This window comes from Scyliorhinus canicula, chromosome 3 (genome assembly GCF_902713615.1).
Source record: "Scyliorhinus canicula chromosome 3, sScyCan1.1, whole genome shotgun sequence".
Taxonomy (NCBI): domain Eukaryota; kingdom Metazoa; phylum Chordata; class Chondrichthyes; order Carcharhiniformes; family Scyliorhinidae; genus Scyliorhinus; species Scyliorhinus canicula.
Window position 1 is genome coordinate 90,944,271 of NC_052148.1, and position 27,258 is coordinate 90,971,528.

At 45.7% G+C, this 27,258-nt stretch overlaps 1 protein-coding gene across 1 annotated transcript in view; it reads left to right on the plus strand.

Moving 5' to 3' along the window:
• itga1 (integrin, alpha 1) overlaps window positions 1-27,258 on the plus strand; it is a 253,566-nt gene that overhangs the window by 79,598 nt on the left and 146,710 nt on the right. The window contains exons 6-7 of the mRNA XM_038790877.1: window positions 10,126-10,253; window positions 26,246-26,394. Coding sequence (XP_038646805.1) covers window positions 10,126-10,253; window positions 26,246-26,394 — 277 coding nt within the window. The remainder of the gene's footprint in view (window positions 1-10,125; window positions 10,254-26,245; window positions 26,395-27,258) is intronic.

Below are 27,258 nucleotides of genomic sequence, written 5' to 3' on the forward strand. Positions count from 1 at the left end.
ACCCAGAAGTAAACTCTCGCTTGGATCCGAATAAACTGAAAATGCTGGACTGGATTATTAACTGGGCCCAACGCCGAAATTGGGAGCTGGATTCTCCGCACCACGACGCCAAAATTGTGTATCGCGACGGGGCGGAGAATCCAATTTCACACATGAAATCATGACCAGCGGCGGTTCCATGATTCTCCGCCCCCCCCCGAAAAGCGGCGTACGCTGCGCCGCATATCCACCACCTGAGGCCATTGCTTGAGGCCCGCCCCGCTATTCTCCGTCCCCAACAGGCCAAATCCCCAACAGCGTATTTCTAATCTGGTCCTGCCGTTCGGGCTACTCTCGAGGTGGCTGCGGACTCAGTCCGTGGCCGCCACAGTCGGGGTCGGGCCGATCTGTGGGCAGGGGGGTCCTCATTCTGGACTGGATTTTATTATGCCGGTGGTCCGGGTTGGATGAGCAGCCGATCAGGGGCACTATTTCTGCGGTCCAGGTCTGCGGTCTGAGTCCGCCATGGAGCACAGCGCGGCCGCAGGAAGGCGCCGCTGTGCGCATGTGCGGCCTCTGATCCGTTAGTGCAGGGGGCTGTATTGGCAGCTCCGACAGCTGCCTGCTAGCCCCCTGCAAGGCAGTGAATCTGTGGTCTTTCGATGCCAGTTTTTCTGGCGCATAAGACCACAGTTTTCACGATGGCGTGAGTACATAGTCCCTGAAATGGAGAATCCAGCCCGGGTTTCCCAATCAGGCGCCGGGTACCAAAACCCTTATCATCTTCCAATCCCCCAACAGTGGCGGCAGCGAGCTACATGCCCTGTGCTGGCGGTGGCACCATGCAAAAGTGCAATTTGCATATTTTAATCTGATTAACAGGCTGGAAACTTGGGGCGGGAGTCTCCAACCGCCCGCCGGGCCGAAAAATCGCCGGCAGGGGTGGCGTGAATCCTGCCCTACCTCCCCGACGCCGGCTGCCGAATTCTCTGGCGCCGGCTTTTTGGCAGGGGTGGGAATTGCGTTGCGCCGGTCGGGGGCCGTTAGCAGCGGTCCCCCCGCCGATTCTCCGCTCCGCGATGGGCCGAGCAACCGCCCATTTTCGGCATGTCCCGCCAGCGTAAATTACACAAGGTCTGTACCGATGGGACCTGCCCCAGCGGGCAGCCTGCGGAGTCCTCGGGTGGGTGCGGGAGGACCTGGCCCAGGGGTGGAGGAGGGGCCCCACGGTGGCCTTGCCCGCGATCGGGACCCACCGATCTGCGGGCGGGCCTGTGCCGTGGGGGCACTCATTCCCTCTGCGGCGGCCGCTGTAAAGCTCCGCCATGGCCGGTGCGTAGAAGAAACCCACTGCGCTTGCGCAGGAATCACGCTAGCGTTTCTGGGAACGCGCTGGCGCTCCTGCGCATGCGCAACTCGCGCCGGCCGGCGAAGGCCCTACAGCGCCGATTGGCGCGGTGCCAATGTGGGCCACTTTATTCTTACAAATGTGGAGGTTTATATTATGTGGCTGGTGCCTGTTTGAATGTAAGCGCCAATTTCAAAGTTTTAAACACCATAGCGCCTACAGTGCAAGGTATGCCGCAAAGGAACTTGATTCTGTATGCTTTAAAAAGTAATGTACAATTACAGATATTGATAAGTGAACATATATGGCATTTTTATTCACAAGAACTTCCAATTTAGGGAAAAAGGCTTCCACATACAGAAGAAAAGCCAACCCACAGACTATTTTTTTGCTTTTCATAAACATTTCCCAGAGAGGTTCTAGCTCAACAACAAGCAGTAATGTTAAAAGAATGCATTTTTGCAGAATGTTCTTGCCAGAATTGGAAATAACTTCCACAAATCTATATATGTATTGCGCTTTTTCAAAAATCTTGCCCTTTTGATGGTTCTTAAATTGAGAAATGTTGGTCAAACCAGTATTGATTAACACAATGCTGCACAATATGCACTCTGAAGAAAATTGTCTCAATGCAATAATATGATAAAGGTTCCTCATTGACCCAGAAGTAAACTCTCGCTCGGATCCGAATAAACTGAAAATGCTGGACTGGATTATTAACTGGGCCCAACGCTGGAATCGCGTTTGGCAGCGGGGCGGTGAATCCAATTTCACACATGAAATAGGGACCGGCGGCGGTTCCACGATTCTCCGCCCCCTGAAAAGCAGCGTACGCTGCGCCGTGTATCCGCCACCTGAGGCAATTGTTTGAGGCCTGCCCCACTATTCTCCATCCCCAACAGGCCAAATCCCCAACAACGTATTTCTAATCTGGTCCTTCCGTTCGGGCTACTCCCAAGGCCACAGTCGGGGGCGGGCCAATCTGTGGGCAGGGGGATCCTTATTCGGGACTGGATTTTATTTTGCGGGTGGTCCTCAATCTTGTGTGCGAGGCTGGGGTTGATACAGCTAAAAGTGGTACATAAAGCGTACCTGACGAAGTCGGGGATGAGCCGGTTGTTTGGGGGGTAGAGGACACTTGTGAACGGTGTGGGATGGGTCATGTACATATGTTCTGCTCGTGCCCAGAAGTTGGAGAAATTCTGGAGGTAAATTTTCAGCACCATGTCGGCGATCCTGAATGTGGATTTGGAGCCCATCGGGTCGAGGTCAGCCTCTTTGCCCTCTGCCTCAGTATGGCTGGGTCTTGATGAAGTTCCTGTACTTGGAGAAGATTAAGTTCATTTTGAGGGGGTGAGTGAGGGGTTCCACAAGAGATGGGGTCTGTTTATATTACACTTTAAAGCGCTGGTTACCGCCAGCTACTGAGGGGGTGAGTGGGGGTGGGGGGGGTTGGTGTGGGGATGGGGTGGGGTGTTTGCTCTGAGTTACTAGGATGGCGAAGGATGAGGGGGGTGGTGTTTGGGGTTTGTTTTGTAGCTTAACTTTGTTGTGTTGTCTATTTAAAATGTTAAAAATGAATAAAATATTTTACAAGAAAAAGAAAGAAGTGAGACAGAAAGCAAGAAAGTATAGGCCATTTGGCCTGACATCTGTTTTAGGAAAAATGCTTGAATCAATTATTAAGGAGGTAATAGCAGAATATTTAGAAAATCATAATACAATCAGACAGAGTCAACAAGGTTTTCTGAAAAAGGAATCATGTTTGATGAATTTATTAGAATTGTTTGCGGATGTTAAATGTGGGGTAGATAATGGGGAACTGGTAGATATAGGGCAGGTTCTTCCGTCCCGCCATGCCAGATTTCTGGTGCGGCACGCAGTCGGGATTTTCCGTTTCACCAGCTGGTCAATGGGGTTTCCCATTGTGGGGCATGCTGTCGGGGAAACCCCCAGGCTGCAGGCAAAATGGAGAATCCCGACGGCGGAAAATTCAGTATATTTGGATTTCCAAAAGGCATATGGCAAGGTTACCACTAACTCATGGTGTTGGTGGTAGCATCAGTTTGGATAGAGGATTGATTAGCTAACAAGAAGTAGAGAATATGGAAGAATGGGTAATTTATTGTGTGGCAAACTAACTAACCACATCAAAGAGAGGTAACTGTATTGCAATCACACGTTTGAGGCTCATTCCTGGGATGAAGGGATTGCCTTATGAGAAAAGGTTGAGCAAGTTGGGCCTCTACTTACACGAGTTTAGAAAAATGAGAGGTGATCTTATTGGAACAAATGGGATACTGAGAACATAGAACATAGACTATTACAGCGCAGTACAGGCCCTTCGGCCCTCGATGTTGCGCCGACCTGTGAAACCACTCTAAAGCCCATCTATGCTATTCCCTTAACATCCATATGTTTATCCAATGACCATTTAAATGCCCTTAATTTTGGCGGGTCCACTACTGAGGGATTTGTTGGGGGTCTTGTACAAGGGGGCACAGTTTAGGAACAGAGGACTTAGAAGCAGGAGTAGGCCATTCGGTCATTGGAGCCTGCTCCACTATTCAGTAGGATCATGGCTTATCTGGTTGCTATCTCAACTCCACTTTCTTGTCTGCACCCCCTATCCCCATACGCTTGATTCCCTTGCCTATCAAAAATATTTCTAACTAAGCCATAAATAAATTCAATACCTCGCCCCACTGCTTTCTGCGGGAGGGAATTTCACACACTGATGACCATCTGAGAAAATAAAAACTTCTCTTCATCTTAAAAGAGAGATTTCTTATTCTTAAATTATGTCCACTAGTTCACCTCTCCCCCACCAGGAAGGCAATACAGCCTTCTGGACTCTCACTTTTGGCTTCAGAGAACTGTGTCAATCCCTTACTTTAAAAATAAGAGGTCTCCCATTTAAGATGGAGATGAGGAGTAATTTTGTTTCTCGCAGAGGATTTTTAAATCTTGGTGTTCTTGTCCTCTTAAAGCAGAGGGGGGTGGTATGTTAATATATACAAGGCTGAGTAGATATATTTCTGGTCTTCAAAGGAGTTGAAGGTTCTCAGGGCAGGCAGGAACATTGGGTTAAGGGCACCATTAGATCAGCCATAAGTGTATTGAATGGCAGAGCAGGTTCTAGGGGCTGAATGGTCTACTTCTTGTCTTATTTCTTATGATCTTATGATTTCCTCTGTACTTGCTTTATTATCAGACAAATTAACCAAGCTAATGTAAATCGATTACTATGGACGGCACGGTGGCGCAGTGGTTTGCATTGCTGCCTCAGGGCGCCAAGGACCCGGGTTCGATCCCGGCCCTGGGTCACTATCTGTGTGTAGTTTGCACATTCTTCCCGTGACTGCATGGGTCTCACCCCCAAAACCCAAAGATGTGCGGGTTAGATGAATTGACCACACTAAATTGCCCCTTAATTTGAAAAAAGGAATTGGGTACTCCAAGTTTATTTTAAAAAGTAAATTGATTACTGTCTGTGATTAAAGAAAGACGTCAAGCAAGTTTACACAAGTCTGAAGTATTGGTAACTGTGCCAGTAGGAAAATAAATGTACCCCACAGTTAAATTAAAACAAAGTAAAATAATAAATACTAGATCAAATTTTGGCAGATGCTGCTAGCACACGGTAACATTTGCATATTCCCAGGTGAATTGTGAGTGTTGCCCCCAGCACTTATAGGTAAATCATTGATTGAGGGGGTGGTACAATAGCAGTGGATGGAAGAGGGTGTGGCAATTCTTGCAGATCCATTGTTTAACTGAACCAGAATTTTATCATTGGGACCAAGAAGAGTGAAGGGAGACACTCACAGCAGTGGGGTGAGTATTGGGCAGAAGTATGCTCCAGGGATGAGAAGCCTCAGTTCAGAAGATAGATTGGAGAAGTTAAGACTGTTTGCCTTGTAGGAGAGAAGAGCGAGAGGAGATTTAATAGACGTATTCAAAATCAGAAGTGGTCTGGACAGAGTCAATAGGAAGAAACTGTTCCCACCTCTGCAGGATCGAGAATGAGGAGGCAAAGATTTAAAATAAGTGACAAAAGAAGCATAGTGTTATGGGAGACAAACATTTTCACGCAGTGGGTGGCTAGGGTCTGGAAAACACTGCCCAGAAGTGTGATCGAGCAGGTTCAGTTGAGGCATTCAAAAGGAAATTAGATAGTTGTCTGAACAGGAAGAATGTGCAGGGTTTCAGGGAAAAAGCAGGAGAATGACACTGAATGGATTGCTCATTTGGAGAGCGCAGAGAGTTTCACCAGTAATTAGTGATCCTGCCATATCAGGTGATCTGAATATCAATATCAGTCTTTGATTGGATAGAATATTTTGGTCTTGACTTTGTTAAGACAGGAACGTAGGAGTTGATCAGCTGAAATGCTTTTCACTGAGCTGGGGCTGAAGAGCTCTGGCTGCAGAACACCGTGAGGTCACTCTTTCCAACCCTTCCCACCCATGTGTGGCACCCTCTTCCTTCCTGACCATCATTCCCCTTCACAGCATCATCTCTTTCATCACGTTGTAGGTCCACATCCAATAGTGACTCCAAGTAATATCCCCATGGCAGACCAAGTACATCAGTATTGTGGCAGCGTGGCCCCTTTAAGGGGCGATCCTTCACGTGCCATGTGACCCACCTGGAGCCAATGGAGATGAAGCATGCAAACCTGAACCTATTGGGTGTCAGAGCGTGGACCTGGGTAGCTGGGTATCATCAGAGTAAGCCTGGGAGTTAAGAGAGCTAGACCGTATGGAGTTGTGCTAATCAGTAATATAAAGTTCTTCTTTTATTAATACACTGCCTCGTCGCTTTACCTCACACTATAACATTGGCAACGAGAATAAATCAATGTAGTCAAAGGAAAGTTGTTGACTTTTGGAAGGGTTGGAAAGAGTGGCCTCACAAGACTCTGAAATAATAACAATCGTTATTAGTGTGACAAGTAGGCTTGCATTAACACTGCAATGAAGTTACTGTGAAAAGCCCTTGGAAAACCCGAGAACACAAAAGGTAGAGAACCATCAGCAGTCGAGTACTTTGCCACTATTTGGGAAAATCTACCTATTTGATCCAAAAGTTGAAAGTTGGGGCCAACATGTCGAAAGGCTTCGATACTTTTTCACTGCCAATGGAATCACAGCCGAAGGCAGGCAAAACATAATATGACTTACAGTTTGCGGCCCACAAACATATAATCTCATGCAAAGCCTAATGTTTCCAGAGGATCCAGACTCCCAAGTCCTTTCATCAATTGGTGCAACGAGTGAGGGACTGCTACAGTCTCACACCCTCCATTATTATGCAGCATTATAAATTCTATACAGCCATTAGAGATCCTGGAGAAACGTATCCATTTTGTAGCTAGGATCAGCTTGGGTCACTATCTGTGTGGAGTCCGCACGTTCTCCCTGTGTCTGTGTGGGTTTCCTCCGGGTGCTCCGGTTTCCTCCCAGATGGGCTGTTCGGTAATTTGGATATTCTGAATTCCCTCTCTGTGAACCCGAACAGGTGCCAGAATGTGGCGACTAGGGGCTTTTCACAGTAACTTCATTGCAGTGTAAATTTAAGCCTACCTGTGACAATAAAGAATATTATTATTAGACTTGTGTTGGAGTTGTGCTGATCTGTCAAATAAAGTTATTCTTTTGTTAATAAATCATTGTTGTGATTTAACACTGCCTATGTTACCTCGCACTACAACAAGTACATACCACGGACATATGGAGGCTGTATTTCAGGGAGCCACCAGTCCTCTCCAAACAGCAGAATTGCTGTCAATGGTTTGCTTGATCATCCATGGATCTTATTGTAGTGCTGTTCAACTGCTCCATATGCATTCCAGAAAGGAGGCACAAACCGTGGTCTCAAGAAACCATCCTCTCTCATAACATGGAGTTAGGGCTTGAAGATTTCTTCAATATGAAAGTATCTTAGAAGGCGCCAGAAAATTAGATTTGACCTGTTTACAGGAGAATTGCAGTAGGAAAGTGCAAGCCTCCATCCACCATTATCCCACCCTCCCGCACCCCAGAAATGGTATGATTAATGTGGAATTGATCCAAAAAGTATGCAATATGTCATTGAAACATAGGACTGGATATGATGTGCCCTTGCCAGCCGAGGATATATAAAGTAGGATAGCTGACCAGCCCACCAGTTCCTCACCGATCTGAGAGCTCATGAGCACCCCCCGCCCCGCATCCCCCAAAGATGGCACCTCCCTCTTCCTACCCACCTGCTCACTCTTCCTAACCGACCCCTCCACCTCTCCCCCACCTCCCTAACTCTCCCTGTCCAGGACCCTGGATATGCCTTACTCCAGGACCCACTGGGCCTTCGTTTTTGGGCTGGTTGCAATCTTGCCAGTTCCCACTAATGTACCCTTGGTGCTGCTGGGTCTGCTGGGACTGCTGGAGCTGCCGGTGAATTGAATTGACCAGCAGTTCCCAAGGGTGGAACTTCCTCCCCAATAATGGGCAACACTCTCACTGTTAGCCAATTTATGTTTGTGGGGCAGGCTTTCACAGAATGAGTCGGCTTCCAGAAGACATTCATTCTGGGGTTGGTGTTGGGAGGGGATGTCAGCTGCCTACCGGTAAAATGGTGCCCATATTTTTAGTTTGATTTATTATTGATTATTTCACAAGATTCACATAAATGTCAATCATAATGATAAGACTATGATTTATAATAATTAAATGGTACTATAACTAAATGGTGCAATATATATGGGGCTGGTTTAGCACAGTGGGCTATATAGCTGGCTTGTAATGCAGAACAAGCAGAAGCGCGGGTTTAGTTCCTGTACCGGCCTCCCCAAACAGGTGGTGGAATGTGGCAACTAGGGGCTTTTCACAGTAACTTCATTGAAGCCTATTTGTGACCATAAGCAATTACTATTCTTCTTATTATTATTACCTATTAGCACACAAGGGCCGGGATTCTCTGATACTGAGGCTAAGTGTTGACGCGGTCGTAAACACTGTTGCATTTTACAACGTGTCAGCAGGCCCCCAGGATCAGCAATCCTGCGCCCTACAGGAACTCATGCATGCGCATTAGTTGTTTTCTCCGCGCCGGCCCCGACACAACATGTCATGAACTACAGGGACCTGGCGTGGAGTAAACGAGGCCCCCACCAGGAGAAGCTGGCTTGCCAATTGGTAAGCCCCGATCATGGGCCAGGCCATGGTGGAGTCCCTCCAGCCCCCCACGCAACCAGGCCGCGTCCCGCAGCATGCACGCCGAGGTCCCGCCGGCTTGGACCACACGTGAACGGCGCCAACGGGACTCGGCCAATATCAGCGGCCACTCGGCCCATCCCGCGCGGAGAATCGCAGAGGGGGGGGCGCTCCAACGGGCATCGTGTCAACCGTGCCGGCGCCAATGGCGCCGATTCTCCAGTCAGCTATATCGCGCCTCGCCCCCACCTGCGATTCTCCGACCCGGCCCGGGGTCAGAGAATCCGCCCCACATCTTTATCTAAATTCTAATAAAAGCTACAGAATACATTGAAAATTGTTTACACTGCGGCCAACGGCGCTGAGGACCTGGGTTCGATCCAGGCTCTGGGGTCACTGTCCGTGTGGAGTTTGCACATTCTCCCCGTATCTGCGTGGGTTTCACCCCCACAACCCAAAGATGTGCAGGTTAGGCGGATTGCCCCTTAATTGGAAAAAAATTAAAAGATAAAGAATATATTGAAAATTAAATTTGGCTTTTGATATATCACACGATGATTAGTTTTCAATTACTCAATACTTTAGCCAGTCATCTTTCATGATTTACTCCTTAGTGAGGTTTTGTGAATGCATATTTTGGTTGACAGTGTACACACACTAACTCAATGACTCAAGGCAGGGCCCTTGATCTCGACTACCATGGAACATTTCTGACCTATTGGGTTGACAAAGACTGGTGCAGTAGAAAATGGATGCTCCCTCTCAGGGAAGTAGAGAGGAAAAGTCCAGTTGCTGATCATAACAGAGAAAGAAACAACAGGTCGAAGTGGTCTATTATGTGTATAATTCATGGAATCCATGGTATCCCTCCAGTGTAGAGGGAGGCTGTTCGGCCTATCGAGTCTGCACCATCCCTCTGAAAGAGAACCCTAACTTGGCCCAATCCTGCACCCTATCCTGTAACACCATCTAACCTACACATTTTTGGACACTGAGGGACAATTTTTAGCATGACCAATCCATCTAACCTGCACATCTTTGGATGTGGGAGGAAACCAGAGCACCTGGAGGAAACTGATATAGACACTGGGGGAATGTGCAAACTCCACACAGATAATCACCCAAGACCAGAAATGAACTGGGTTCCTGGTGCTGTCAGGCAGCAGTGCTAACCACAGTGCCACCGTGCTGCCCGTGCCACCATAGTTCTGATAATTACATTGTTTTATGTGGTGTATCATGCTAAATTATTTGTTTAAACAGAGTTGTATGGAGATAATTTTGCCATCCCATGTTTCCTCTAGACAGCCTCACCTGCCAGGAACACATATTCAAAATTCACGCATGTGCTATACATAAATACTAATTTGGATTTGTGTTGCTGGTTGGTGAGACACGTCACTAAGAGTTGAGGCTTGTAAAGCTATCCCGTTTATGTATTTATGTTGTTATTGGGCATTATATTTGTTCCCACTCTCCATCTGTATTCCAGATGTGCCTGTAATTATTAAACTGCCTGCATTTTGATGTTGCAGTGCTGTTTTTCAAATATTGTTGAATGCTAGTTTCTACTTCAAAAGTACTGTCTCTTGTAAATTGCAGCTTGCAAGTCACGACTTGATATTGTGATCGTACTTGATGGTTCCAACAGCATTTATCCTTGGAGCAGCGTTACCAATTTCCTAATAAAACTACTGGAAAAATTTGAAATTGGACCTCAGCAAACTCAGGTCAGTCAAATTTCAATAATCTTATTGGTTTCATCATCTATTCACTGGAATGCTGTGCAAGGTAATTTATACTAAAAGCTGACGGGCCTATGCAATACATAATCCCGAAAGGGATTTGTTCGCAGCAACAAGAAAACATATTGAGGGTATTGGGATGGCCTCAGTGGAAACCCACCACTGGAAGGAGTGTGCTAACTGCCGTGTGAGGAGGAAGGCAGGGTGGAAGGCTTCCATTTGTGCTCAGGGCCTTTTTGAATGATAGCTTTGACAGTTTTTTGACAGTTTTATACTTCTTTGACAGCTGTAGCAATTATTTATTTGGCAGCTGTTCCAAAGAGTTAAGGCACTTTTTATGCAAAATTATGTTTAATTTCTACTCACCTAATAGCTACCTTACCTAACCCAAAAGGTGCCCTCCCTATCCCAAAGGTTGCCTTTTCTATGACACAAAGCTGTGTGGGAGGGTGAGCTGTGAGGAGGATACAGAAATCCTTCAGTGTGATTTGGACAAGTTGACTGAGTGGGAAAACGAATGGTAGATGCAGTAGAAGTTGGATAAATGTGAGGTTTGGTAGCAAAAACAAGAAGGCTGATTATTATCTGAATGGCCATTAATTAGGAGAGGAGACTGTGCAATGAGACCTGGGCGTCCTTATACACCAGTCGCTGAAGGTAAGCATCCAGGTGCAGCAGGTAGTACAGAAGGTAAATGGTATGTTGGCCTTCATAGCGAGAGGGTACGAGTATAGGAGCAATGATGTCTTGCTGCAATTATATACAGCCTTGGCAAGGCCACAACTGGAATATTGTGTAGTTTTGGTCTCCTTATACAAGGAGGGATGTTCTTGCTATAGAGGGAGTGCAGAGAGCGTTTACCAGACTGCTTCCCATTATGACAGGACTAACGTATGAGGAGAGAATGAGTCGGTTAGGATTATATTTGCTGAATTTCAGAAGAATGAGGGGGGGAAACTCAAAGAAACCTGTAAAATTCTAACAAGAACTGGACACGGTAGATGCAAGAACATTGTTCCCATTGACCCAGGTTCTGGGACCCCATGCAATGGGAACATTGTTCTTGCACCTTCCCTGTCCAGTTCTTGTGAGAATTTGATAGTCAGATGCTCTTTCCTAGGGTAGGAGTGTCAAGTACCAGGGGGCATAGGTTTAAAGTGCATGGGGAAAAGTTTAGAACTGATGTGCGAGGCACGTTTTTTTACACAGAGGGTGATAAATATATGGAACACGCTGCCTGGGGTGGTGGAAGCAGGTACAATAGCGACATTTCAGGGGCATCGCGACAAATATATGAATAAGTACAAACAGTTTTAGTTCAAGCAGGTACCATGGTCGGTGCAGGAATGGAGGGCCGAAGGGCCTGTTCCTGTGCTGTATTGGTCTCTGTTCTTTGTTCTTTGTTCAAACAGTGATAGCAGGACTTATTGTCACAGCTAACACGGGAAATACAAAAGAAAGAACTTGGGCAGGATTCTCCATTGCTGGATGATGAAACCATAATTGGCGATCGTGCGATCGGACGCAGTCGCAATGCCGTTGGCTCCTCATCGGCCGGCCAACTCGAGATTCTCCGCCATCTCCGTAATGGCGTTATCGTGACGAACAGTGCGCGCTCTTGCAATGCCGTTGGCTCCTCATCGGCTGGCCCGTTCGTGATGTTCCGCCCCCAATGGGCCGAGTTTCCGACAGCACAGTACACGTGTGCTCACACAAAGCATGACCCCAGCGTGGCGGCTGCAGACTGTGTCCAGCGCTGCCATACTTGGTGTGGATCCATGCCTCTGGCCGGGGGGGGCTTCTGCGAGGGCTGAGGGATTGGTGGGGGGTGACCAGGGGGTGGGCTGTGGGGTCGCGGATAGCGAGTTGGGTCCGTGGACTGCCGGTCGTAAGTCGTGCGCATGCACAGCCCTGAACCCAGCCATTCTCTGGCCGTTTGCAGCGCTGGAGGCGGGACTTTTGTTTGTCGCTGGTGCTAATCCCTCACCGGTATCGGAATCAGTGAGGCATTCGCATCTATTTTTTGCATAAACCTCCCTGTTCGAGCCGGCACTTAGCTGCAGGAACGGAGAATCCAGCCAATTATGTTTAATTACCACTTTTCATGACTTGGTGACATGCCAAAGCTTTACACCAGTGAAGTTGTTTTTTTTTGAAGTGCAGTCTCTGCTGTAACTAAGGAGAGGCAGCAACTAATTTCACACAGTAAGCTCCTAAAAACAGAAATGAAATATGACCCAGTGATGTTAGTTGAGGAATAATTATTCGCCAGGACACCAAGGAAAACTCTCCTGTCTTCTGGGAATGGATCTGTTACATCAATTTGAGAGGGCTGGTGGGCTCTCAGTTTAATGTTTAATGTTCAGCATCCACTCAGTATTGTGTGGGATTGTCTGCTTGCATGGCGTGTTCAAATCTCTGGGTGGGGCTCCAACCCAATCCTCTCAGCCATGGCTGACACACAACGTATGAAGGTCACTGGTAACAAAATCAAATATTATAACTCATCCATTATTGGAATATAACACACGCTACAAGCCATAGTTTTTTACCCTGAGAGATATGTTCTTTCTCTTTTAGGTCCCTTACCCTACCCCCAACCAATTAATGCAATCTGAGTTTCGAGTCCAAATGCTAGCAGCAACAACAGAAAATGAATGAAGAGGGAATTGCCAAGTTGCAAGATGTCACAGCCCAGTTTGCTGTCTGGCTTGAAATTTGCTAAACTCCTTTATTATTTATGCAGTGTGTAACATCGCCAAGCTTGAACTGAAGACTCTGTTAAGCATGCTGCAGGCATGCGTCAATTAAACAGTACTTGCTTCTCATATCAATAGAGAGCATTCATTTTCTTCAGCATGCCTGAATCACCAGCTGGAGTTGTGATTTATATTTAGTTCTGTGCTCTACGTGCTGTCTTCTTTGAATTCGTGGTGGATCACGTTCTATCCATTCCCTGCTATTCCATATAAGGGACGTAAAGTCTCAATGAACTCAATTGAACTGATTTTTTTGCTATCAGCCGAGATAGCCCTGAACTTCAGAACTCAAATGTCAAATATACATTTGCAACAACAGCATGATCAAAATTAATAGAGAAAAGCACTATGTGTGTTAGGAGACTGGAATAATAGCTTCTTTGAGGTAAATCAGCAAATTGTGAAAATTATTTCTCGCCCATAATTTTCACATTGCAGCCATACTGTTTTCCCAGGTTCAATTCCCGGCTTGGGTTACCGTCTGTGCGGAGTCTGCATGTTCTCCCCATGTCTGCGTGGGCTTTCTCCGGGTGCTCCGGTTTCCTTCCACAAAGTCCAAAAGACGTGCTTGTTAGGTGAATTAGACATTCTGAATTCTTCCTCAGTGTACCTGGACCAGAATGTGGCGACTAGGGGATTTTCACAGTTACTTCATTGCAGCATTGCAGTGTTAATGTAAGCCTATACGTGACACTAATAAAGATTATTATTATTAACATAAGTTACATGCCCAGTGCAAGCTAATATCAGTAAACTATTAACTTCTCTGTTTTCAAACACAATTCTTAACTGCCTGACAGTTCATCAAGAAAATTTACAAAAGGCAAAGTTACACTACCATCCAAGATTTGTACCATGTAGCAATCTTCCTCAGACAGACGAAACAACGTTCCTCCAGTCAGACTCAGACCCCACACAGCCTTTTGCTGGAGAAGTAAGCCAGCTGTGCTCCTCGCAGTTTGCTGTAATTAATAAGTGAATTAAACACAGTCCGTAATCCTTCTCTTGTCTAAAACATTACTGTTTGGAAGTCAATTGAGGCATTTCAGGCTTGCAACCCAGGAAAAATTATTGGCTCATACTCATAGCAGTTTGCTGATCTAAAGAGTGTCAAATATGCAACTGCTTTATGTAACGGGGATTGATTTTATCACAAGTGTTAATTGATCTGCCCATTGTGTCAGAAGCAGCCTGTTTTTAAGCTTCTGTTTTTTCTTCCATTCCCTCCTCTTTTGGTGAAAGAGAAATACAGCCAGCCTTCAGGCAAGCAGCCAGGCAAAACTAAAACTCAGCTTCCATGGCTTGTTGTTGCCTGTAATTTTTATAAATTATTTGTGCGATTGAATGGCCACGCTGTGCCCAAAAAGCAGCTCCTCCATGGCGCAGCATGGCCGATAGAAGCTGGGAGCCCCCGCTCCCGGGATCTACCCGGTTTGTAATGCCTCGTCAGATCTAACATGATCTCGCAAGATGTTGCAATGTAAATCCCACCCACTGTGGGCAGGATCATGTTTTGGCACATTTGCATGTTAAAGCGAGACAGCTAGCCTCACTTTAATGTGCAGATTCCTGAGGTACTCCCGAGGTGATGAAAACTATCCCCTTTGCCTTGGAGAGCCCGGGCGAGCGCTGTTCAGTTCTGGCCTCCACAAACGGGGACCTAATGGAACAGCACTTGTGGGGGTCTCCCAGGGGATTGGAGGCCCACAGGTGCATTCCCTTTGGGCAGGGTGGTAACCTGGCACTGCTGGTGCCACCTGGGCATCCTGGCACTGCCACCTGGACACCAGCCTGGCACTGACCAGGTGCATTGATGGCTAGCCAGGGGTACTGCCAAGCTGGCATTTTTTGCATGATGGCTATCAGGCTGGGAGTGCCCTGTACGGATGTTGTGGGGGAGAGGGAGCCGGGGACCCTCCCATAATGGATTGGGGCTTGGGTGGGGGGGGGCAGCAGTCTCTTTGAGGACTCCAAAGATAAGACGCCATTTAATTATGACATCCCAATCTCTGGCTACACTGAGGAGTTCTGGCGAGTGGAGCTCAGTGCAGATAATGGGGCCCGCTGAGGCCCCCTGCACAACCTGGGTGCCATTTTATAGCATTGTGCTTCTATGAAACACGCAGCTAACAGCGCTCGCTTTGGGGCTTTAGGTGCACTTAGCTAAATCCCGCCCTTTATTTTGTGCTACAGCTGTATGTCCCAGCAATGCTTCATGGCTGCTTTTCTTTATTATTTGGGGTTCTGTTTAAGGCTGGCCTTTCTATATGCCACTGGGTGAAAATCCTGGAGCTCCCTCCCCAACAGCACTACAAACATATGAAAGTATAAACATTTGAGTATAAGAATTGGCAAGTCATGTTGCGGCTGTATAGAACCTTAGTTAGGCCACACTTGGAGTATAGTGTTCAATTCTGGTCGCCACACTACCAGAAGGATGTGGAGGATTTAGAGAGGGTGCAGAAGAGATTTACCAGGATGTTGCCTGGTGTGGAGGGCATTAGCTATGAGGAGCGGTTGAATAAACTCAGTTTGTTCTCACTGGAACGACGGAGGTTGAGGGATGACCTGATAGAGGTCTACAAAATTATGAGGGGCATAGACAGAGTGGATAGTCAGAGGCTTTTCCCCAGGGTAGAGGGGTCAATTACTAGGGGGCATAGGTTTAAGGTGCGAGGGGCAAGGTTTAGAGGAGATGTACAAGGCAAGTTTTTTACACAGAGGGTAGTGGGTGCCTGGAACTCGCTGCCGGAGGAGGTGGTGGAAGCAGGGACGATAGTGACATTTGAGGGGCATCTTGACAAATACATGAATAGGATGGGAATAGAGCGATACGGACCCAGGAAGTGTAGAAGATTGTAGTTTAGTTGGGCAGCATGGTCAGCACGTGCTTGGAGGGACGAAGGGCCTGTTCCTGTGCTGTACTTTTCTTTGTTCGTTGTTCTTTGAAAATAGAGCAGAAGTAGGCTATTCAGCCCCTCGAGCCTGCTCTGTAATTCTGTAAAGTCATGGCTCATTTGCTTGGCTGGGCTCCACTTTCCCATCTACCCACAATAACCGTTGATTTCCTAGCCAAACAAGAATGTATCTACCGCCATCTTGAAAATATTCAGTGAGCCCATTTCCACCGCCTCCTGAGGCAGAGACTTCCAAAGTTGCACAACCTTCTGAAAACAAAAACTCTCCTCATCTCTGTCCTAATAGAGCAACTCCTAATATTAACACAGTGCCCCCTAGTTCTGGATTCACCCACAAGAAAAAACATCCATTCCACATACACCTTGTCAATACCATTCAGGATCTCATATTCTTCAGTCAAGTCGCCCCTTACTCTTCTAAACAGTAGAAATAAGCATAGACTGTCCAACTATCCCTCATAAGATGACCCGCTCATATCCTCTCATAATAAAGGTTAGCATTCCATTACCTTCTAAATTACTTGCTACACCTGCATACTAACATTTTGTGACTTGTGCATGAGAATTTCTAGATTGTTTTGCACCTTGGAATTCTGCAGTCGTTCACCATTTGAGCTGGACTGCAGAGGTTCTAGAAGATTGTTTCATCTTGGGTTCGGGGTGCAGGTGGGGTTTCTTTAGGGTTTGCCTGATACCCGAAGAATGCCACCTTTAGCCATTATTCAGAAAATGCATTGCATCCAAATTATTATTTACAGATTATTATGACTTATAGATCTATGTACATCTCAGTACTCTACACAAGGTTCGATGTCTTCTCCCCACTAGATCGCAGTCATAGACATTTTATAGAATTTACAGTGCTGAAAGATGCCATTCGGTCCATCGGGTCTGCACCGGCCGTTGTAAAGATCACCCTACCTAAGCCCATATCTCCACTCTATGCCCGTGACCCAGTAACCCCATCTACACTTTTTGAACACTAAGGGCAATGTAGCATGGCCAATCCACCAAACCTGCACATCTTTGGACTGTGGGAGGAAACCGGAGCACCCGGAGGAAACCCACGCACACACAGGGAGAACGTGCAGACTCCGCACAGACAGTGACCCAAGCAGGGAATCGAACCTGGAACCTTGGAGCTGTGAAGCAACTGTGCTAACCACTGTGCTACCATGCCAGCGAGGAAGGCCACCATTGCAACTGCTCATGGCGCACGTCACAATGCCACCATTCTCAGTGGCTGGTAAGTGTTTGATAGTGAGTGTTGCGGTAAAAGATTGAAACCACTTGCGAGTGTAAGTTGCAGTAACAAAGACTTTATTCGCAAACATGCTTGGGAGGCACAACCTGCTCCTACAGTGTGTGTGCCTGATACAAAGACTGTAACATATTTGTATCTTCCGGTTATCACCTCTCACACTATAAAATCTTATTCAGCAGTATTATGCAGTAATTGAACTAACTGAAGGCAGAAGTCTGTACTCCTTATCACATTTTTGCTTATCCATCCTGGAAAGGTCATTACGTTTGTGATCGTTACTTTTCCACACCAGCTTGCTGAGAAAGGGCTCAAAACCTTTTTTAAAGTTGTTAATGCTCAAAACTACATTTGCCTACTTCAAAGCTATTAATGTTTAATGTCAAATTATTTCAATTATCCCTCTTCATGAGCAAAATATAGGCTTCCGCTTCCTCAATAACATTAAAATTTTACAGTTTGGCACCTTCCACTTGTATTCTGGACAATGCATCTACTGTTTTCATGTACTTTTCTTGAATGTACTGAATAACTGAATTGTACCTCATGAGTTTCAGTCTAAAACGTTGAATTCTTGGTGGAATTTTTGCAATTTCCTGGCGGATAGGAAGAGTAACCAAAGGTTTGTGTTTTTTCCTATTTAAAACCTTAATCTCATCATATAATCAAAGAACTTCTCACAACCGTGTGGCTGCTAATGATTCTTTCTCAATGTTGCATATCTCTTCTGTCTCCGTAAGAGATCTTAAGATGCCTAAGCCTGCAGATGATGCATCCACTGCCATGATTCTTGGCAACTCTGGATCATAGCGCTTTAGAATTTCTGGTGAAATTCAGAATTTTTTAATCTTGTATAATGGGCCAGGGTTGAGAGAACACCAAAGTATATCATGGAGTTCACCTGACCCACAACCTTTAATGGATTTTGGTTATGGGAGAACAGGGCCCACTTTACAATTGTGATGCAACACAGATCTAAAGTATTTTTAAACAAAAACAATGTGTATTCTATGAATCCAGTTAAAAATTTATAAACACACAGGAAACATCTTATCAACTATCAACACTGATACCCCTGAAGATACAGTACTCTATAGGTAACCCTTACTAACTTTCCGAACAACATCCATAAGTCTAAGACCCTTTTTAACAAAGACAGTAAGTTTTCATTCCTTACAGAAACAGGTATTACTTTGAAATCATCAAGTAATATGGAGACATTCTTTAGCAGCAGAGAGAGAGGCCAAAATATACCTACTTGGTTTGAATGCAGCTCTCCAAATGAAAATGAAACTAATCCTCAGCTATAATACAGCTTCCAGCTCAAAACGAAAGTAAAAAGCAAAGCCAGAGCCCAGTCCACCCACATACTGACATCACTGTAGCCACTTGAGAAGACAAACATTCCTTAAAGTGATATTCCCATGACACTTGTCAAAAGTCCACATTCCAGCACCAGCATTGACTTTGTCTCAACAGCCGTTGCAATGGCTTGTTGATTACTGCCCAGTTTGGTGAGAACTTGCCTAATTGTGTGATGCTTTTAGGCTATGGGAACTATCTATTGAGTTTGATTTTCTATGAGTCAGTTGTAATTCCAAAATCTGGATAATGGGACCTAAGAATTTTAACATTAGCTTTGCAAATTCACATTTGTTGTTGATTGTCAAACCTGCTTCTTCAAATTTTCCGGAGGTTATCAACTTATCCAACTCAACAACGCATTCAGGGGCAGCACGGTAGCACAGTGGTTAGCACAGTTGCCTTACAGCTCCAGGGTCCCAGGTTTGATTCCCAGCTTGGACCACTGGCTGTGCGGAGTCTGCACATTCTCCCCGTGTCTGCGTGGGTTTCCTCCGGGTGCTCCGGTTTCCTCCCACAGTCCAAAGATGTGTAGGTTAGGTGGATTGGCCATGATAAGTGTCCAATAAAGTTAGGGGTTACTGGGTTATGGGGATGGGGTGGGTTTAAGTGGGGTGCTCTTTCCAAGGGCCAGTGCAGATGCGATGGGCCGAATGGCCAACTTCTGCACTGTAAATTCTATGAATTTCTATGATTCTTCCTATGAGCTTTGGTTCCACAAGCTTTTTAAAAATATCCCAATTTACCACAGCTGTGGTACTCAGCCCCCCCTGCTGGGCATTCTTTCCACCTGTGCAGGATTTTCCCGCCACATCAAGAGCATCTCAACATCGCTGTTGGCACATTTTTTCCAAATTTCAAGGGCTGTTTCATCACTGCACTTTCATTTTTCTTTACGATTTATGAATTACTTATTTTTCGCCAAGGGGTATCAGTGGTCCCATGAACAATTGCTTTGTTTTCCTTCGTAAGGTCTGTCTGTGGTGCTATATAAAGTGCCTTGATGAGAGGTAAATCTTTCCTCATTTGCAAAACATCTGGTAGGGTTTCATCCAAGTCCCAAAAAACCATACAATTGCATATTAATTCATCCCTGAAGATCCCACAGTTGCAATTATCCACGAGTCTGTACAGGTCATTTACAAATATGTCCATTGATTCACCTCATTAATTTTCATGATCAAAATGTTTTGAGCATTCTAGTATATACCAAATGTCAGGAGCACTTTGTCATATGTGCTTGAAGTCCCACATCGTCTGCTATTGTCCCTATTACATAAAGTACTGACCTGATCCTTCTGTTCCATTTTATGCAAACCTGTGGTTGTTCGGTATCTGGAAAATGTCTTCTTCCAATTTTCTCAGTGTTGAGCCTGTTGTGAGCCTTCTGCCTTTTGGAATGGTTCTGGGAGTGGCAATGTTAACTCCATGCTTATCCTAAACTCTGAATCTGTTGCTGCTTCAGAGGTTTAGCTGTTTGATTGTGATCTGTACTCGCTGCTCTCTGAACTTTGGTCTGTGTGTCAGTTGCATCTGCAGCACACACGATGCTTTGTTGCTTTTCTTAGGATTCAGAGGGCTCTCAGGTCAGAGGGCTCTCAGGTCAAAGGTCTCTCAAGTCTGGAGTCTTCTGTTGGACTTTTTCCTGGATCTTTCTACCAGAACAAAGAACAACGAAAAGTACAGCACAGGAACAAGCCCTTCGGACCTCCAAGCCTGCAGAGACCATGCTGCCCGTCTAAACTAAAATCTTAAAAGAAACTCTGCGTTCTTTCATTTTTGGATTGTGGATAAACAGTCAACAGAAACCACCAGCTGCCATCATATTTTGTCTTTGGGTTAGGGGTCTAGATGTGGTTTCCTGAGGGTTTGCCTGTTGCTCGAGGAATGCTACCATAGTCTGTTATTTGTAAGATTATTCTGGTTTATTTACAGACCTGTATATTCATCTCAGTACTCCACATGAGGTTGTACTTTTGCTTCCCACATGTCCCTTATTCATGTGACATTGCATCATAGTTACATCCATATCAGGTGCTCCTAATCTTAACCCTTTATTCTACACCTTCTCAGGAGCAGTTAGGGATAGGCAATAAGTGCTGGTGTAGCCAGCGACACCCACATCCTGTCAAAAAAGTAAAATGATGTTCCATTTTCCACTTCAGTAGGTCTGACTTCATGAAAGGAGCTTGGTGTGCCATTTGCTGATCGTTTATGGGATAAGTGCCTGTTCAAGTACTTGACCACAGTAGTAACTGATGGAAGAAACATAAGGTGTGATTCAGTGGACTCAAGTTAGTCCGCTGAATGGCGCATTTTGTAGGCTGTTACTCGGTACCTGCAGCAGCGAGAAAGACCCCGCTTTCAAAGGCATTTTGTTTGGGCCTTGGTGAGGAAGTCCCCAATTTCCTGCACTGGTGTGCTCAGTTCGCCAGTGCAGAAGGACTACTCATGGATTGGGGCAACATTTTTAAAGGCAGCTCCAATCTTTCGACCCCCTTTGTGCCCCCATCGCGACTTCGCAACCTCTCCCACGTAGACTTCTCAGCATCCTCGAGCCCCCCCTCTCACCCCACCTCTTATGAGCAAGGCCCCCTGGGCCCTGGCATGGGCAACCAGGCACCTTTGTAACTTTGCGCTGTCAGCTAGCATCCTGGCATTGCCTGGGTGAGAGTGCCAAGGTGCCCAGTGTACCGACCGCCTGAGACCCAGTGAGACCCCCCCCCCCCCCCCAGGTGCCATCATGACTTTGTGAACCAGTACCAAATGGCACCTGGTAGAGGCCTCGCTGGTGAGGCCGGTGAATCCCGGTCCCCAGGTGATTTGGGCGAATACATATTTAAATGAGCCTAATTATCACTTAAATATGCGTGCCCTGATCTCACCCAGCGAGAGCGCGATCCAGATCGCGCCGCACTGTGAGATTCAGTTGAATCTTGCGAGATGTTTTGAGTGTTGCGAATCTCGATGCAGGCCTCTCATGAGGTCAACGGCCTTGTCCCAACACCAAGTTTTGCACGATGAGGCCGCTGAATCATGCCCATACACGGTCCCACTGCGTTTAAAAAAAAATAGGGTTGTGCACATTACTGACCAGGCTTTCATTTATTGACCACCCCTGCTTTTCCTGGCAAGGTAGTAATATAACTTAGTGGTTTGCTGGTCCACTTCAGAGAGAACCATGTTCATGTGGGGATGGAGTCTTGTATAGGTCAGATCAGGATGCCAGGTATCCTTCACAGAAGATTTGTGAAACTTTTTTTTAAAGACAAACCAACATCTTCATCGTCACTGTTAACAAATTAAATGCACAATCTACCCTGATGGGATTTGTCAGGATTATTCGCCCAACCTCTGAATTACAAGTCAAGTAATATGAGTGAAACACTACAGTATCGGTTTGCTGCTAGCAGCTATGTAAAATTACCATCGTACCCACCGCTTACACAGAGGATACATCAACACATGTGCCCATGTTACAAATACAAGAAAAATTCATGGTTTGGTCGGATTCGTTGCTGAATTGGCTGATTTCAGGCAAGGTGACAGTATCACGTCAGTCCACTGGCTGAGGGATGGAAAAGATGAACCAGATGTCTCTCTCCTAAATGAAGTCTATTGACTTTGGCTGGAAAGTGTGCGTGTAGACAGAAGGCTAAGACAGGATAGAACATTCCTGTGATATCCCTTTACTGTTAAATAAGCTGCTAGCATTCACTTTCCAGGTTCCAACATAAAAGAGGATCATTTCAAAGAGATAACAGAGATCTGTGTGCACCACACACTAGCTAAAAGCCAGCCAGCCAGTATCAGAGCCATAATGGTCTGAGTTGGCAGACGGCAGAGATAGCAGGGCTGGAATTCTCCGGCCATTTGCAGGTGGCAGGATTCTCTGCTCCTGCCAGCAGTGCACACCGGCCCGAGGGTTTCCTGTCGGTGTGGGGTGGCTTCAATGGGAATTCCCATTGACAGAGGCGGCAACAAAGAATCCCGCCGTGAGCAAACAGTGCGCCGCCTCCACTGCCGAGAAGCACGCGGCTGGGGTGGGGGGGCGAAGAATCCCGCCCCACATGTTAGAGATGACAGGACCAGAGATATCAGGACTAGGTAGCACAAGTAGCAGTGTCAGATATAGCAGTATCAGAGACAGCAGTGTCAGCGACAGCAGCGCCCGAGACAGCGGCGCCCGCGACAGCAGCATCAGAGATAGTGTCTGAGACAGCAGTGTCAGAAACAATAGCGTCAGAGACAGCAGTGCCAGGTAGAACAGGTAGCCTTATCAGAGATCTATGAACACCACACACCAGCCAACCAGTTACTGTCATCAAGAGAAAATGAGGAAACGGTAAAGTAAAATATCACCATTGCACATTGCCTGCACATCTTCCCTTTTACACTTACTTGTGTGTTACTGGGGAAAATTGTCGGCAATTAGATGGCACCACATTTCTTTGGTGACACCAGCTGCATGTGTGTTCACTGTTCAGGTCACCTTTACTGCCACAATGGCAGAGGAACTGCAGCTGCCACTGGCCCCCTGCCCACACTGCTGATCCTGACTGAGTTCTTACAGCCAGAGCAATTTTACTGAGTTGTGGTGTCATCAAGCCATCCACTTTTGAGTGTAGGAGGGTATTACCAGCAGCATTTGCCACAGCAGTGCTGGCAGAACTTTTGAAGTGAGGTGATCAAACCTATTTACTTCCCTCAAACTCTTGCTTTAATTTATGCAATTATTTTTTCGGCATGCTGATCTTACTGCCCAATGTTGCTAAGGTGAAATCCATGGCAAGTGCGTCATATGGCTTCCAATCATATGCATCTAATTACAATTCGGCTTTTGCATATTTGTGGTGATGAATTGTATAGTCAAGGAAATTGTGAAAGTAGCATCAGATGGTGCATGCCCAGCACTCATTTCACTCCCTCATGTTTTCCTTCCTTGCCCACCTAGATTAGTAAACCAGAGGAAATGCGCCTTGCTGTGTTTCTTATTCTAAATATTGTTCCCAACATCTATAGAATAAGTATTTGTAAAAGACATTAGTTCTTGTAGTACTCATTTAATGTAAACATCTCCGTGAACTCCTGCTTGGGGCTATCTTTAACATTATTACATTACATGCTCTGCAAGTGCACAGAAAGGAATGTCTGTAGCAGTTACTGTCTCTCTGCTTCATGTAAATGCTGCTTTTGTACATCTGGTCTTGATCAGCTCCTGATACAGGAAACCGAACAAGACACTTTGTTCCAAGAGGAAACTGCTACAACAACCTCCTGGATTAGTTTTTTTTAATGTATTTTATTCCAAATGTAAATAAAAAGTTATAACACATATTCAATTCAGGAAATAAACTTCCCAGCACACAACTATACAGTTTGTACAAATTTTCTCCCTTTTTCACCTCCCCTTCCACCCCCCACCCTCGCACCCCCCCCCCCCCCTCTCCTGGATTAGTTTGTGCACTGACAGTGGTGTGGCATCCTTCCATCATCTTCCAATGGTTTTGTTCTATTTATCTCGGCATCCTCCTGAAATCCAATCATTTTCTACTTGTCTCCATGATGCAAACACTTGGCAGAAATATAGCTTTTGTAAAAATATTACAGCATACATCTTCCAAGAGCAAAAGCCTACATGTGAGGACCTGCGTGTGTATCAGTCAAACTAACTTAAAGGAGCTTTGTTCCTTCGTTAAGAAATGTTTTTTTATTAAAGTCACTTGATGCTATGATGTTAATGATCAGATTGTTTCAGAATGAAGGTGCTCATTTTGCTCTTCTCTTGCTCCAACCAAAAGAAGGATTTCAACATTCAGGAACATTCTTCAAGTTTTTTTACATGTTGTCAAGTAGATACTACAGCAGCTATATTGTAGAACCATTCAGGAACATTTTATGTTTTAACTCGCAATACAGTCTAGGAGTAGTATTTTATAATCCCCTACTGCAAGCATTGTAGGGTGGGATGGTCCATAAAATGACTGGATTGGCCTTCATGTTGCCTGTCCACTCATTCCCAACCAGTCAGAAACTTTCAAGCCCTTGTCCTTATCCCAAGTAAGGCCCACAATGTTGAGGCCAGTGGGACAAGTTCAAGGATTGTGGGGGGGGGGGGGGGGGGGGGGGGGCGTTAACTGCAATGCTGAAATCTATATGTCTAAGTGGAGCATGTTTCAATGGGAGATCATTTGAGAAACGATGATCACAATATAATTTTAGAGGTTTAGAGTTCATAGAATCATAGAATTTACAGTACAGAAGGAGGCCATTCAGCCCATCGAGTCCGCACTGTTATATGGAAAGGGCAAGGAAAAATCAAAATTGAAGATACTGAAGTGGAAATGAGCTACATTTCAAATGGTATAAAGAGATCTGGACTAACTGGATTGGAATCCAAGATTATCATAAATTCATACGATATAGAGCAGAATTAGGCCATTATGCCCTGCCCTGCCGTTCTATCATGGCCGATATATTCCTCGTCTGCTACCTACAATGATACAGGCCAAGAGCTGGATTGCAAAATGAGCCAGAGATCTCCTCCCTAGAACACATGACCTAGGAGCGGGAATAGGCAATTTAGCTTCCCAAGCCTAACACCCTCAATTTGATCATAGCTGATCCCATCTGGCTTCAACTCCACCGACCTGCCAGTTCAGGTAAAAGAGTAAATGAATAATGGAATAGCTTTAAAGGGCAGATTGTTTAGGGCCAGGCTAGATACATTTCCACAAGGGGGAAAGGAGTTCATCCAATTTTGGAGCTTGCTAGATGGCTGTGAAAATTGTAATTGAAATTAAAATGGAAAAGGAGACTAAAAAGTAAGGTACGGTAGAGTTCAGAATTAAACAAAATACAAACAGCCGTTTAGTAGCATAAAACTTAGGTATTTTTGAAAATCCATACCTGCTATCAAATCTTTTAATCTAGCACTCATCAGGGCGGCATGGTGGCACAGTGGTTAGCACCGCTGCCTCACATTCTCCCCGTGTCTGCGTGAGTTTCTCCATGGTACTCCTGTTTCCTCCCACAGTCCAAAGATGTGCAGGTTTGGAGGATTGGCCATGCTAAATTGCCCTTAGTGTCGAACAATTGGGTGGGGGTTGTGCATTGGGGCAGGGAGTGGGCCTGATGCAAGGTGCTCTTCCAGACGGTTGTTGCAGACTCAATGGGCTGAATGGCCTCCTTCTGCACTGTAGGGATTCTATTCTGTTCTGTGATAGATGGCAAGAATGTTCCAACAGTAACACGGGAACAGTAATTTATACTGCGTGAGAAAGGCATGAGATGGGTAAGTGCTGGGTTGGAAAGATCATGGGGGAAGGAGTGCCCAGAGGTTAGGTGGCGTGGTGGCAGACCATGGTGGAGGGGTGGATTTCCAATCGGAAGAAGGGGCCCATGAAGGAGGTGCTACTTCCTTTCCCATCTGAGGCCCAAGCTGGGTTGCCGGTCTTTTATGCACAAAGTGAATTTCAAATCATGCCTCAGAGCCACACAACTCATTCTATTCACTGCCGTGTTAAATTCTGCAAAATTGCCAGTTGGGCAAAGTGCCCCACAATTATGTTGCTGATATAAGAAAATCATTGCATTATTTCTTGCTGATTCTCTGGATTATAAGAAATGCTTGGAATTTCCTTGTAGTGATGCTCTTTTTTAACACAAATGATTTAGGTTGGAATCATGCAATATGCTTATCAAGTCAAACATGAAATCAGTCTCAATGAATACAAAACAACAGAAGCTCTTGTGGAAGCTGCTAAAAAGATAGAGCGGTACAGTGGAAATCAGACAATGACAGCCCTTGGAATTAACTATGCCAGGTTAGTAATACTTGGAATACAGAATTATTGGCTCTATTATATATAATTGTAAATGAAGTGGAGTGACGACTCTGTATAAGCGTGGCTGTATTTTTCAGAGGGAGTGCATTTCTACATGATTTTTTTTTTGCTATAAGGTTCCTATTTCTCTGGTTCAGTCTGGTGCATCATATGTAGTCAAAAGAAAAGGAGGTTGGCTAGCTCGGTTGGCTGGACTGCTGGTTCATGATGCAGAGCAACGCCAACAGCGTGGGTTCAATTCCTGTACTGGCTGAGGTCACTCATGAAGGCCCGCCTTCTCAAACTTGGCCCTCACCTGATATGAGGTGATCCTCAGGTTAAATCACCCCCTGTCAGCTCTCAAATGGGAGAGCAATCTCTGGAGCTGCGGTGACATTTTAGTCAAAAGATTAAGATGACGATAAGTTCCTGTGTGCTACAAATAGAGTAATTTAAATTACAGTAGCTTAGATTTTGTCTTCAGTGAGCATTAACATGTTATTCTCCTTAGAAAATCTGTCCACTTGCTGTATTTTCTATTAAGCCAGTAACAAGTAGATTACTCAAAGATTCTGCCCGTGTTTGATTCTGAAATGTGTTGTGCTTCAAAATGAAGTTGGTTCAGACCCATAATTAGAAACATAATTAGAAACAATGAGATCAATTCAGCCACCCCTCCCCCCTCCCGGGAATTATGGGTCATCACCACCACACTCCCCACTATCCCCTACAGTACGAGGGTGGTTCGACCAACCCCCCCCCCCCCCAACCATCCCCACAAGAGACCTGCAATCAGAGAGACCCTCTATTTAGAAAGATCCGCACCAGAGGCCCCCCTTATCAGAGAGACTCCCGCCAGGGACC